This window comes from Fundulus heteroclitus, chromosome 18, assembly GCF_011125445.2.
Source record: "Fundulus heteroclitus isolate FHET01 chromosome 18, MU-UCD_Fhet_4.1, whole genome shotgun sequence".
Classification (NCBI taxonomy): Eukaryota; Metazoa; Chordata; class Actinopteri; order Cyprinodontiformes; family Fundulidae; genus Fundulus; species Fundulus heteroclitus.
The window spans coordinates 38,141,799-38,154,745 of record NC_046378.1 but is presented as its reverse complement, the minus strand read 5'-3'; the positions used below and the strand labels follow the sequence as shown (position 1 = coordinate 38,154,745).

Genomic DNA, 12,947 nt, shown 5'->3' with positions numbered 1-12,947 from the left:
TCTTAGCCATTGCAAACAATTATGAGAAGTTTATTTAACATCATGCTTTTAGTACAGGGGCCATAACAGGGGCCAGGGCCATTTCTACAGGGGCACGGGCCCCTGTTGGCCCCTGTCTAGAACCGCCCCTGCATGCAGCTCTGGTAGACTTCAGAGCTCCTTCACTTCAGGGCCATGCACTGCAAAAATAGAGCTAATGAGAGTATTTTTCTTTGATTTGAGCAGGTAAATAAGATTATTTGCCAATGGAATAAGATTTTTACACTTAAAATAGGAACAATTCATCTCCATCATCTTATTTCAAGTGCAGTATGTCTAATTATCGTATTTTAGGGGTAAAGATACTCATTCCATTGGCAAATAACCTTATTTACCTGCTCAAATCCAGGAGAAATACATTAATTTCAAGAAAATTCTACTTATTTTCAGTTCTCTTTTTGCAGTGTGGATGTCCTGGTAGATTAACGGGGGTTTAATGGGTTAAGTGAACCAAAATTATTATAATATTCATACACAAGGTTCCAAATGTAAGTTTTTTTTGTAAATTTTTTCATGTTCAAAATTAAATATAGACTCCTCTCTGTTATTTCAGTAAATGTGTCTTAGCATCTTGCTCCTCGGCTGCCTGGTTTTTATAGCGATCAACAAGCTTCTAGCATAATCCGTTCTAGATATTTGCCCTTTTTGGTGGAATTGGTACAGTTCCTTTAAACTGTTTTGTATTCATGTGAAAAAAAATTAAAACAGCTTTTGAGCACTCCAAACACATTTTCAGTTGGACTGAGGTCCATCCCTTTGAAAGGCCCTTCCAAAAATATTAGGTTTTTGTTCATAAACCAGCTGTGCGGGATCATTGTCCTTTTAGAAGCCAAAATGTGACTCATCTGACCTAAACTGAAACCCTCGGGTTTGAGAAATTTGTTCAGGATCAAAGCTGAAATGAACTGGAAGCAAATGGAGCACCAGTGTCACCGTCCGCAGTAAAAACTGTTTTGCACCATCATGGATGGAAGACAGGGCTGATGTAGAAAGAAGCTCCTGTTCCAAAGTTGACACACATTTGCAGCTGCATAAACGCACAACTGCAGACAGGTACAGCTGTATACAGGCACAACTGCAGACAGGTACAGCTGCAGACAGGTACAGCTGTACCTGTCTGCAGCTGTACCTGTCTACAGCTGTACCTGTATACAGCTGTACCTGTCTACAGCTGCAGACAGGTACAGCTGTGTACAGGTACAGCTGGGGTGTACCGGTACAGCTGTAGACAGGTACAGCTGCAGACAGGTACGGCTGCCTACCTGTCTACAGCTCTACCTGTATACAGCTGTACCTGTACGCAGCCGTACCTGTCTGCAGCTGTACCTGTCTACAGCTGCAGACAGGTACAGCTGTACCTGTCTACAGCTGTACCTGTCTACCGCTGTAGACAGGTACAGCTGTAGACAGGTACAGCTGTATACAGGTACAGCTGTAGACAGGTACAGCTGCAGACAGGTACAGCTGTACCTGTCTACAGCTGTACCTGTCTACAGCTGTAGACAGGTACAGCTGTAGACAGGTACAGCTGTACCTGTCTACAGTTGTACCTGTCTGCAGCTGTACCTGTCTACCGCTGCAGACAGGTACAACTGTAGACAGGTACAGCTGTACCTGTCTACAGTTGTACCTGTCTGCAGCTGTACCTGTCTACCGCTGCAGACAGGTACAACTGTAGACAGGTACAGCTGTACCTGTCTGCAGCTGTAGACAGGTACAGCTGCAGACAGGTACGGCTGCGTACAGGTACAGCTGTATACAGGTAGAGCTGTAGACAGGTACGGCTGTAGACAGGTACGGCTGCAGACAGGTACGGCTGCGTACAGGTACGGCTGCAGACAGGTAGAGCTGTAGACAGGTACGGCTGCAGACAGGTACGGCTGCGTACAGGTACAGCTGGGGTGTACCGGTACAGCTGTAGACAGGTACAGCTGTAGACAGGTACAGCTGTAGACAGGTACAGCTGTATACAGGTACAGCTGTAGACAGGTACAGCTGTACCTGTCTACAGCTGTACCTGTCTACAGCTGTAGACAGGTACAGCTGTAGACAGGTACAGCTGTACCTGTCTACAGTTGTACCTGTCTGCAGCTGTACCTGTCTACCGCTGCAGACAGGTACAACTGTAGACAGGTACAGCTGTACCTGTCTGCAGCTGTAGACAGGTACAGCTGCAGACAGGTACGGCTGCGTACAGGTACAGCTGTATACAGGTAGAGCTGTAGACAGGTACGGCTGTAGACAGGTACGGCTGCAGACAGGTACGGCTGCGTACAGGTACGGCTGCAGACAGGTAGAGCTGTAGACAGGTACGGCTGCAGACAGGTACGGCTGCGTACAGGTACAGCTGGGGTGTACCGGTACAGCTGTAGACAGGTACAGCTGTAGACAGGTACAGCTGTAGACAGGTACAGCTGTATACAGGTACAGCTGTAGACAGGTACAGCTGCAGACAGGTACAGCTGTACCTGTCTACAGCTGTACCTGTCTACAGCTGTAGACAGGTACAGCTGTAGACAGGTACAGCTGTGTGGAGCAGGTAAGTTAGAAACGCAGCGTAAAAGTGGTTTGAGTCAGTATGACAGGAAAGTTCACTTCTTCATGGCTACAAAAGGTGCTGCTTGCAAAGAGACATCAGGTGATATTGTTGTTTCCTTGCAGCCAGAGGGTTCAGACCCATCCTGGGGTTTTCTGCATCGAGTTTGCATGTTCTCCCCAGGTTCCTTCCACAGACCAAACACATGACTGAATCGTTCTCTGTGTTGCCCTGTGATGGACCGGCCACCTGTCCAGGTAGTGCCCCACCCCTCCCACCACTGACCACTGGCGTTAGGAACAGCCCCCCTGCATCCCTGCACAGGTGAGCAGCCAAACACTGGGGATGGATGTAGAATATTGACTCTGTGCACATTAGCGGAAAAATTCAGAACAAACTGAAACTTGTGATTTCACTTCTTGTTTTTTTTTAAACATGTTGAAGTTACATGTTGTCAAGTCATCCCGTCCTGGAAAAAAGAACAGTTCAAATGAAATTATCAGGAAATACCTGCTGATGACGAGCGGACTGAAACACAGGATTAACTGGAACTACCCTGACAAGAGGTGCCTTCATGTTTTACATTTCACCTGCCACCCATGTTGCTACCATCACTTTTCCATTACGTAGTAATTGTTAATATATATCACTTTATCTAACACATCCAATATGGTGACTTGAAACATTTGCAAATAAAGCCTAAGTGACACACTTCTCTGCAGATATTTGTGTTTTGGATGAACTGATTAATAAAAAAAAGAGGCAGACAACTAAACAAAGCCCGGTTTTATGTATGAGACCTTTGTCTCTCTCTCTCTCTCGCCCTCTGGGCTCGCGCTTCACTTTCTCTCATCTCTCAGTTATGTAACTCTGTTTTGATGGAGACTAAAGGCACATGACAAACGCTGCGAACACGTGTGTGCGTAGCAGAGCAGCGACGAACCGAAAGAGTTCAGGCAGCGCTGTATGAGCTCATCCAGGCTGGCGGCGCTGGCGCTGGGAGCAGAGCTGGGGCTCTGCAGGGCCTTGCTGATGTCCTGAGGACTGGGACATGTGTTCCTCCTGCGCTGGACCAGCTTCCTGCTCTTTGGCCCACCAGGAGTCTCCACATTGGGTTTCCTGAGAGAGGGACAGACAGACATAGAACATCAGTCGTCTAGAAATAAGTAGAGCAACTTGTGGCCAGATAGCGCAGCTCAGCATATGCAGCAGCATCAGATAAACCGTGCCGTATCTCTGCAGCCCTTTGAGGCGTCACGCACAGGCAGAAGCACGAGAAAACAGCTCGCCGTTGAGTTTTCATGCACCGAAGACAGACAGACTTTCGTTTTTTTTTGTTGTTTTAAATCGTGCAAAGGCTCACATGCAGCAAAGCCATCAGTTTCAGCTGCTCTTACGTGTTTATTCGGACCTTTAAGACTTTTCAGGTGCACGGAGTTTGAGCTTGTGTCTAAAACATCTTGTGTTTTCTGTTTGGATGTTGAGCCCCCACAGTTTACTGTCTTCAGCTTCTTTGAAAACACAAAGACCAAATGCCATCAGCTTCAGGAATAAAGAGTTTACCGCTTTGTTTGTTGTACAGTGGCGTGCAAAAAACCCTTGATCTTTATCACATTTTGTCATGATATGACCATAAACTGCTATGCATTTCAATGTGCATTACAAGTGTTGTAATTACCCCCCTCTGATACCCCTAAATGAAATAAGGGTATTTGTTCTGCACGGTGCTTTTCGTGCGTCGCTGACGCCTTCACAGAGGAGCTGCACTCCTCGTAAACATCGATTTAATACTCAGGTACTGATGCAAATTGGTTGCACTGGGTTTTAATGAGGGGTATCAGAGTAAAAGGGTCTGACCTGAACAGGTGACATGCATTTTTAGCCCTCTCCCCATTTATTCTGATACCCCTAAACAGGAAAAAAAAGAAAAAGATCGGTGTGCAATTTAAGCTCAGTCTAAACATGGCTGCTCTGGGGAGAAAATCGTTTGGCAAACGGCATCAAGGTGAAGTTTCACTGAACTTCATTTATGGAAATGAAATTGCACAATTTTGCCTTTTATTTGTAAAAAAAACAAAAAAACAACCAAAACCCCACAAGAAGCCATGCGTCATTTAACTCCCTTATTGATATTATATCTCACTTTTTGTTGGTCTACCACTTTAAATCCCACTAAAATATGTTGATGTCGCGGTTGTGATGTGATAAGCTTTGAAATGGTTGTAGCGATATTCATTCCCTTCATCTGGGGTTTCTACTACAATGACGGAGAAATGTTTTAAACCACCTGTCTGGTGACTCTCCCTCTTCTAGTGAACTACTCTGCAATCTGGGGAGCCTTAAAAAAAAAGAAAAGAGAAAGAAAAAGCACAAAATGATGCCACCTCTGGATGCCGTCACCATGACAGAGCGTCACAGAAGCGGAAACCTTACTAAAGCAATTGTTCTTGTGAAATGCTGGAAACGTCTTCTCCTTTTAGAAACTGTTTGAAGTCGTTGGCTGGGCTGCTGCACCATGAAAGCTGCCGTGAATCATTTGAGACGACGCAGCAGAAGCTCTCTTTCGTTCCCTCCGGTCGCTGGTTTCTTCCTCGCTCTCGGCAGAAGTCCCCGTCGACAAATGCCCGCTCTTTCTGTGTGCCGTGATTAAACGTATGCTTCCTCTTCAGAAACCACATGCCCAGTTGAGCAATTTTTTGACTTTATTTCCCAATAATCAGCCACTGATTCTTTTTTTGCTCCTTTTTTAAGTGCTGTAATTTAGCAAAGGGCATAAGCCACGGCGTTTGAGTAAAAAAACACACAAACAAAACAAAAAGTCCACACAGTGGGTCAGCTTTATGCAGAAGAAAACTAAAGCTTCCTGCGTCGCGCTCAGCTGCTTCACATCTCGTCCGTCTACACTGCAACAATGGAGCTAAAAATAAGGAAATTCTTGAAATATAAGTATTTTTCCTTGATTTCAGCAGGTAAAAAGGATAATTTGCCAATTGAATAAGATTTTTGCACTTAAAATAGGAACAATTCATCTCCATCACCTTATTTCAAGTGCATTTTATCTAATTATCTTATTTCAGGGGTAGAAATACTCATTCCATTGGCAAGGAATCTTATTTACCTGCTCAAATCAAGGGCAAATACATTCTTTTCAAGAAGATTTTACTTTTTTTTAAGTCTCTTTTTGCAGTGTACACATGGTGGGCCTTCTGCAGGGACTTGAAACCGTGTCAGCCTCTTCGCTGCAGCTTCTGTGATGACATTACTAGGAAACGCAGCCGGTTCTGAGAACTCATAGAGAAGTTCCCTGAATGGCCAGACTTACATCCCCTTCTCTTGAGCTCTGTGTGTGCAGCTCATTTCCCCCCCCAGCCTGCTGATACTCTCCCCACGCACACACACACACACACTCACACACGCATGCACATGTACGGCAGAAGCGTGCATCCCTCAGCCCAGTCACACATAAACAAAAAATAAGAGGTTCTGTATATGCACAACACACACAGAGGCGCGCAGGGTGACATTAACTGATCTATTTATACCAACAGCCGCCCCTATGTGCAGCTCCGACCAGGTAGAACAATACACATCCCTCACTGGTGACCCCCAACTCGCTGCATCGTTATAGCCAAGCTGCAGGTGGTTGCTGTTTAAAACCAGGAGGGCAGAGAAACCCCCCCCCCCCCCCCCCCCCCGCCCCCACCGCGGGGTCCTTTAGCCATTAAACCTTCTGCCTACTATGTTCAAAACACTCCCCAGCACAGTGTGTACCGCTGTGGTTTATCATACAGTTAAGGCCTGCTAAGCCTCACACGCTTGCACAGCTTACTGAGAAGGATACACAATCAAGGTGCCTTTGCAAAAACGCAGCAGCGCCCTATGGCAAGCTGTTTGTGTATTTATTTCACATGTCAGCCGTCAGTTTTCTGGAAGGTGGTGGTGGTGCAGGCAGACGCGGCGGCTCTGTTCTCCAAGTGACCAGCGGGGAGTTTAACTTCTAACGCACTGCACCGTGAGCTGTGTAAGCTGGTTGGGTGATGTGATTGGATTAGATTGCCGTCTCGCATCTGATAACTCGTTGTACACGGTGGTTCTCCTGAGTTATTGCGCTGTTTCCAGAGCAGCGTTTCATTTTGATGCACATTGTGCACTGACGATGAACAGATTGGATTAGATTTTTGCTAGACCATATCGCGCTAGTTGGACATTTGGCTTCGCTCGCTCAGCAAGCGCCCTCACTAGCACTATTTCTGGGGGGAAATTATGTTTTTATCGAGCTGGTACACGCAGAGGTTCTAGTTCTACACCAATCTGCTTCACCAGCCGCTCTAAATTATCAGCTGTTATTCTTTTTAACATACTAGTCAATGACGCAAAATCTGAGAGCTAGTTTCAGGCTCTACTAGTTAATTTGTACAGTTGTAATGCTACAACCTAAAAGAGAAGTTAACAAGTAGGTTATTGCAGATATTTAAGGGTCACAGGTAAACTAGTTGGTAGAATATGTATAGAACCGACAACAGACCATCCGGATGGGTGACAACACGTCATCTAACCGTACCCTGAACACAGGGACACCCCAGGGCTGTGTCCTCGGCCCCATTTCCCTTTTTCTACTCAATATTGACTCATGTCTGCTCCCCCATTCACTGCACCACCACTATAGTCAGGTTTTCTGACAGCACCACTGCAGTAGGTTATACTTCTGATAATGATGAGCGGAGACCCAGCCCCGGACACCTTGGTTCAGGAAAACCTGGACCTCAGAGTCTCAAAGAAGTCATTTTGGACTTCAGGAATTCTAAGTTTGCAAGAGTTGAGAACTACAGGTTCCTGGGTGTCTCCATTTCCGCTGCCCTTACCTGGAATACACACATCTCACACCAGGTGCTGAATCCCAACAAAGACTTAAGTTGCTAAGGAAGTTCAAGCAGGTTGGTGAACCTTAACCCTTTTCCTCCCTTAAAATTACAAGGCAAGTTTAGCTATTTAGCACTTTTCAGTGTGAAGACGATTCAAAGTGCAAATGGAGCTAATCTAAAAAAACGAGTTTAAATAAACTAAGCAGACGTCTTGCCATATCCTCCCCCCCTTTTTTCTTTTTTTTCTTACACAAACCCTTCAGTAGTTTCTATAAGACTGTGAATGTTTTGGGACACTTCTTCTTTGAGAGGAGTAGAAACATCACATCTTTGTGCATACAGAGTCGAGGTCTTTGAGGTTTAACACTAAAACAACATTAGCAGCATAGCTGATGCTGAAGCAGAGCAAAGACCCCGCTCAGGCTGCAGCAACAGCGCCGTGCTGCAGAACGGCTGCAACAGGCAACCGTTCTGCAGCCCTTCTTCAACGTCGCCCTGCAACTGTTTCAGCCTTCACTTGGTGTGAAAGTGAAACATTTCTCGCTCTTCCTTATCTGTGACTTTAGGTCCTTGTTTTTATCGCGCAAAATACTTGATTTGATACCAGATTTGCATTTTATCCAGAAGAAAGTTTGCAACACGACGGTTGCCGTTGCCTTGCTGGGCCGGCATGGGTTCATCCTTTTATATCCATCAGTTTGTTCTGATTGAGCTTTATACGTTTTTTTTAACGACTGAATTTTACCACTCAGTTGTGCGTGGAGCGAGCGAGCAGAGAATACGTCTGTGGCTCAAACCGCGGAGCTTCAAAATCATCCACCACCAACCAGAAGAGCAACAACAAAAAAGAGCCGGCCCTGTTTGTCGTCAATGTGCCTCCCTCATCCTCACGACTGTTTTATTCTCTAGACTTTCCTGCTCAACTGTTGCTATGATGATACTGTTGGTATATTTAATTTAAAATGTCCACAATGGATTTTAAAATCAAGTCTTCTAAAAGCTACAAAGCAATTTTCTCCATTAAAATAGCTTTTGTTTGTATTTAGGATATATATATATATATATATATATATATATATATATATATATATATATATATATATATATAGCACAGTTTTGGAAGCTTTAGTTATCCTCTTGCAATTAGTTTTGCAGTAAAGTCAAGGTGACTTTGCACGCTACATATCTGAATAAAAAAAGCACAACTGTATGGCCTGACCTTGGTCTCGGGTGCTATTATTTTAAGACTAGAAGTAAACGTTTTTTTATTTAGCTGCCGTGGCAGCTCAGAAAGCATCAAAGGCAAATATTCAGAAATGTAGAGCAATGTTCTGTTACGTGACTTTCATTTGACCTCGTTAGAGTAAATAAGCCTGTTTTACAAAAGGAACAGCAAAAAACTTTCATTCGAGAGGCTAAAAGAAGTTGTTTCCCTTTTCTTATTCCTTTTTTATTATATCGTCCAAAATGTGCACATGGAAAGTTATTTTTACGCCAACCGGTTTAAATCATTTAAGAAAATAAAATGGTCATTTAAGAAAAACCTTCCAGTTAATTACTGTGGTTGCTCTTGTCGCTTTGCTCTTTGACTTAGATTTAGGGCGAATCCACCTGCTGTCGAAGCAGTCGTGCTCACACACACACACACACACACACACACACACACACACACACACACACACACACACACACACACACACACACACACACACACACACACAGAGAAGAGGCCGATGGGGAAATGCTGTTGATGTCATTACATTCAGCAGGGATTTTCCCCTCGTTTGTACTTCTCAGGTACGACTCGCAGAGCTGCAGTGAAAATCTTTGTCTCCTTTTTTTTTTTTTTTTTTCATACATCTAACACATCTGACGGCCTCAGACAGAGAGACTGCTGTTAGTAAATAGAAGCTGCAGAGCGCCATGCAAATCTGAACACAAACGGAGTCCCTGTTTGCTCATTTGCATCCAGCTTTTCATAGGAGTCGGGCAACTTGGACAATATTTAGCTTCTATATTTAACTGTGCTTCCACCAAAACTGGAATTTCTGTGGAAATTAGCTGCATGCAGATTATGAAGCAACCATCTTTTTTTTTGTTTTTTTTCTAAAAATACTGATTCAAGTCCACCCTGGCACTGTTTTAGGAGGGAACTTCTATCGTTCGTAGTCTAAAAGCCATTCAGGAATCAGCTTCTCCTTTTTTTTCTCGGTGAAAAATCCCCTTCCTCTAACTGCATTTCCCGTCCCAGTTTGAGCGCCTGGCGTCCACCCCCCCCCCCCCCCCCCCCCTTTCCCCTCCCCCTTCTCGGTCCCTTCCATCTCCCTTCTCTCTCCCTCTCACTGGCAGGGGCATATGCAAATTCCTCGCTTTCTTTTCTTAATTGATTAATTGATGCCCGGGCCCTTTGAAGGCCTTGATTGTGTACAGCTCTTTGCTCTCTCCTTCTCACAACCTGGGTTCTTGTTCCCACTCCGCGCATGAAAGGGGACGCATCTCCTGCAATGGGCCATTCATCTAAAACTACACTGCGCCGGGCTGCATTTAAAGCTACTGAGGAAATAAAAGTCATCTGGGATATAAATGCCTGATGACTTTTATTTATTTTCCCATAAATTTGCTCTCTATTTATAGTAATATCCACCTGTATATTATATTCGGTACATATCCAGCTGTAAATTTAGTTCACAATACTAGTTATGTTTATATTATACTCATAGGACAAATCTATCAGTAAAATTCTGTTTATAATAGTATTCATCTCTATATTTATTCAGTACATATCCATGTCCTGTACATATGGAACCATTATTTATCCTGCACTTGCTGCTATTGCACTTCTGGTTAGAGCTAAACTGCATTTCGTTGCCTTGTACCTGTACCTGTGTAATGACAATAAAGTTGAATCTAATCTAATCTAAAAAAAATGCATATTTTGAAGGCTCAAATAAGAAACGCCTCCATGCTAAATCCATTTCATCCAAACGTTGCTTTCTGAGAGATTTTCATGCATCCTTTGGATTTCGGAGTGTTCAAAGAGTCGTACATTCAAAGCATTTATTTTGATGATGAAAACCCAAAATCCAGTCTCTCAGAAAATGTTAATATTACATTATACTATTTAGAAAATAGAAAGGGTAGGTCACCAAAGATCATTGCTAAAGAAGCTGGCTGTTCGGGAGTGCTGTCAAAGCATATTTCAGGAAAAAATTGAGTGGAAGAACAAAAGGTGGTAGAAACAGAGACGCTTGCAAGAGGGATAACTGGATCCTTGATTCTAAATTATAAAGCAAAGCCCATTAAAGAGTTTGCAGGGTGAACCACGAGAGGTGGAGTGTGAGTGGGACAGCAGGCGACATGGGCTCCAGCTCTCACTTTGACTCTTTTAAGTCACTCCTGAACCGGATATACTGTGAGAAGCGTCTAATGTGGGCTGAGGAGAACAAAAGATCAGAAAGTAGTCCAAAATACTCCATATGGATGAAAATAAATGAACATTTGATTTGAAAATTAAGCTTTCATACTCTGAATGAAGAGCGGGGAGGAGCTGAACTGAAGTGTGAGGCCCTTTTCATCAGAAACCACATTTGTACGATAAAAAAAATCCTTTTAAAACTGGTCTAATGTAATAATGACATATTCTGAGAAACCAAGTTGCGGGCTTTGATTGGATATGAGACACAATTATCCAAAGCAGCAGATACAAAAGCTTGAAAAATGTCATGAATCTGTATGAAATGATAATTTTACATTTTGGATCCAATTATAAACCAGGTGTTTAATAATACTCTGATTTATCATCTATGTCCAGATAGCTACGCGTTACACATGAAACATGACCGTGATTATAGTTCACAGCTAGAAAGTAAAACCAACCACACAATAAACCAATATTGGTACCGCTTTGTAGAGGTTTGTAGATGTGTTATTAATTAATCTGTAAAACTTTATAAATCATTAATAACTGTTTATTATACATTGATGAAGGACAATAAAGAGAATAAAAGAGACACAACTGACTTCTTTCTTGCCAAATAGTGAGCCAAGTCTATAATTGGCTAAAACGTTTCAAATTGTATATATTTCCTCTAGACTATACTAAATATTTCAATCTAAAGCACAACCTTCGAAGCTCAATAATAAACATAATTCTGTACCATGTAATATTTTGATTTATGTCATGGTGTATACTTTACTTTAAGGCTCCCTTTGATAGTTGTGGGTGTTTATAATGCAGTGATGAAGCAGAATATTACTTTGTACAGAATTATGTTTATTATTGAGCTTCAAGGTTGTGCTTTAGACTGAAATATTAAGAACAGAAACTCTAGAGGAAACATATAGAATATGAAACGTTTTAACCAAATATAGATTTGGCTCGGTATTTTGGCAAGAAACCGGTCTGTTTTCTCTGTTTCTCGTCCTTTATTAATGCACTAAATAACCAGTTATTAATGATTTCTAAAGTGTTTATGGATTAAATCATAATATGTCTAAAAAACATTTATAAGCGTCTATAAATGGAGCCTTTTTGTAAAATGGTACCAAAACGTTTACTGCTAAGCTTGCGTTTTCTCTACAGCTCTACATTATTTGTTTATTTATAGCACAACAGTGGATGCATGTTAAACAAAAAATCTAAATAATAGAAGTTCTGTTTGGGGTTCTAGCGACCAGGAGTTAATGGCTGCTGCCTTTAGGCCTTTATAATTATTGTTTTGAATGATGTGGAGGAGGGCCAACACATTTTAACAAATGTTAACATAGACATTGTAGACTTAGATGCTTATGCTGCACAGATCCAGTCAAAGTGAACGTGGACCATAAAGGACTAGATGGGTACTGAGTAGGCCTGGGTTCACAATAGGCTTCTTGTATGGGAACCAGTGTGGCCCCTTTGCCGATACTAGTAGGGTTTGACTTGGTATTAAAAAATCGGTTTTAATTATTGAACACGTCTAGAACTCATGTAGGTCCCGGTCGTCCCCCATCAACTCTCTGTGTTAGCACAGGCCCGATGTATAACCCACAAAAGATGGTTTATGGAGCCCATTTTCTACCTACATGGGCCCCATATGTAAATGGTGCTTAGGAAAGTTGGAGGATAAAAACCTGCTCTACAATCAGATGTTTTAATTGCAAAAAAAAAAGTCGTTACAGTCTTTACATCTGATGTATCACTCGTAGAATAGACTCAAAATTTTAAATTTTTGTCACAATTCTAGAGATGTTGGGAGCCCCCTGTCGGTTTGGGGGTCCTGAGCAACCGCTTAGCTTCCTTACGCCTTGGGCCGGCTGGCGTTTCTGTCCCTCTGCACCTTCGATAGGTTAATTCAAGACAACCCCCCCCGCAGGTCGTCTTTAACACTTACAGTCACTGAGTCAGAGCTCACATCAGGTTTAAAACCCACGCATTCGTTCCAGTCAATCAGATAAACTCTTATGGCCACAACTCCAGTAATGGAGATGCAAAAAAAAAAAAAAAAATACCAGAGAAAAGCAAACTGAGC

The 12,947-nt window shown here is 42.9% G+C and overlaps 1 protein-coding gene across 1 annotated transcript in view; it reads right to left on the bottom strand.

Annotated features, from left to right (window-relative positions):
- The window catches only part of rasgrp4 (RAS guanyl releasing protein 4), a 39,813-nt gene that overhangs the window by 25,479 nt on the left and 1,387 nt on the right, over nucleotides 1-12,947 (bottom strand). The window contains exon 2 of the mRNA XM_021321459.2: nucleotides 3,519-3,694. Coding sequence (XP_021177134.2) covers nucleotides 3,519-3,694 — 176 coding nt within the window. The remainder of the gene's footprint in view (nucleotides 1-3,518; nucleotides 3,695-12,947) is intronic.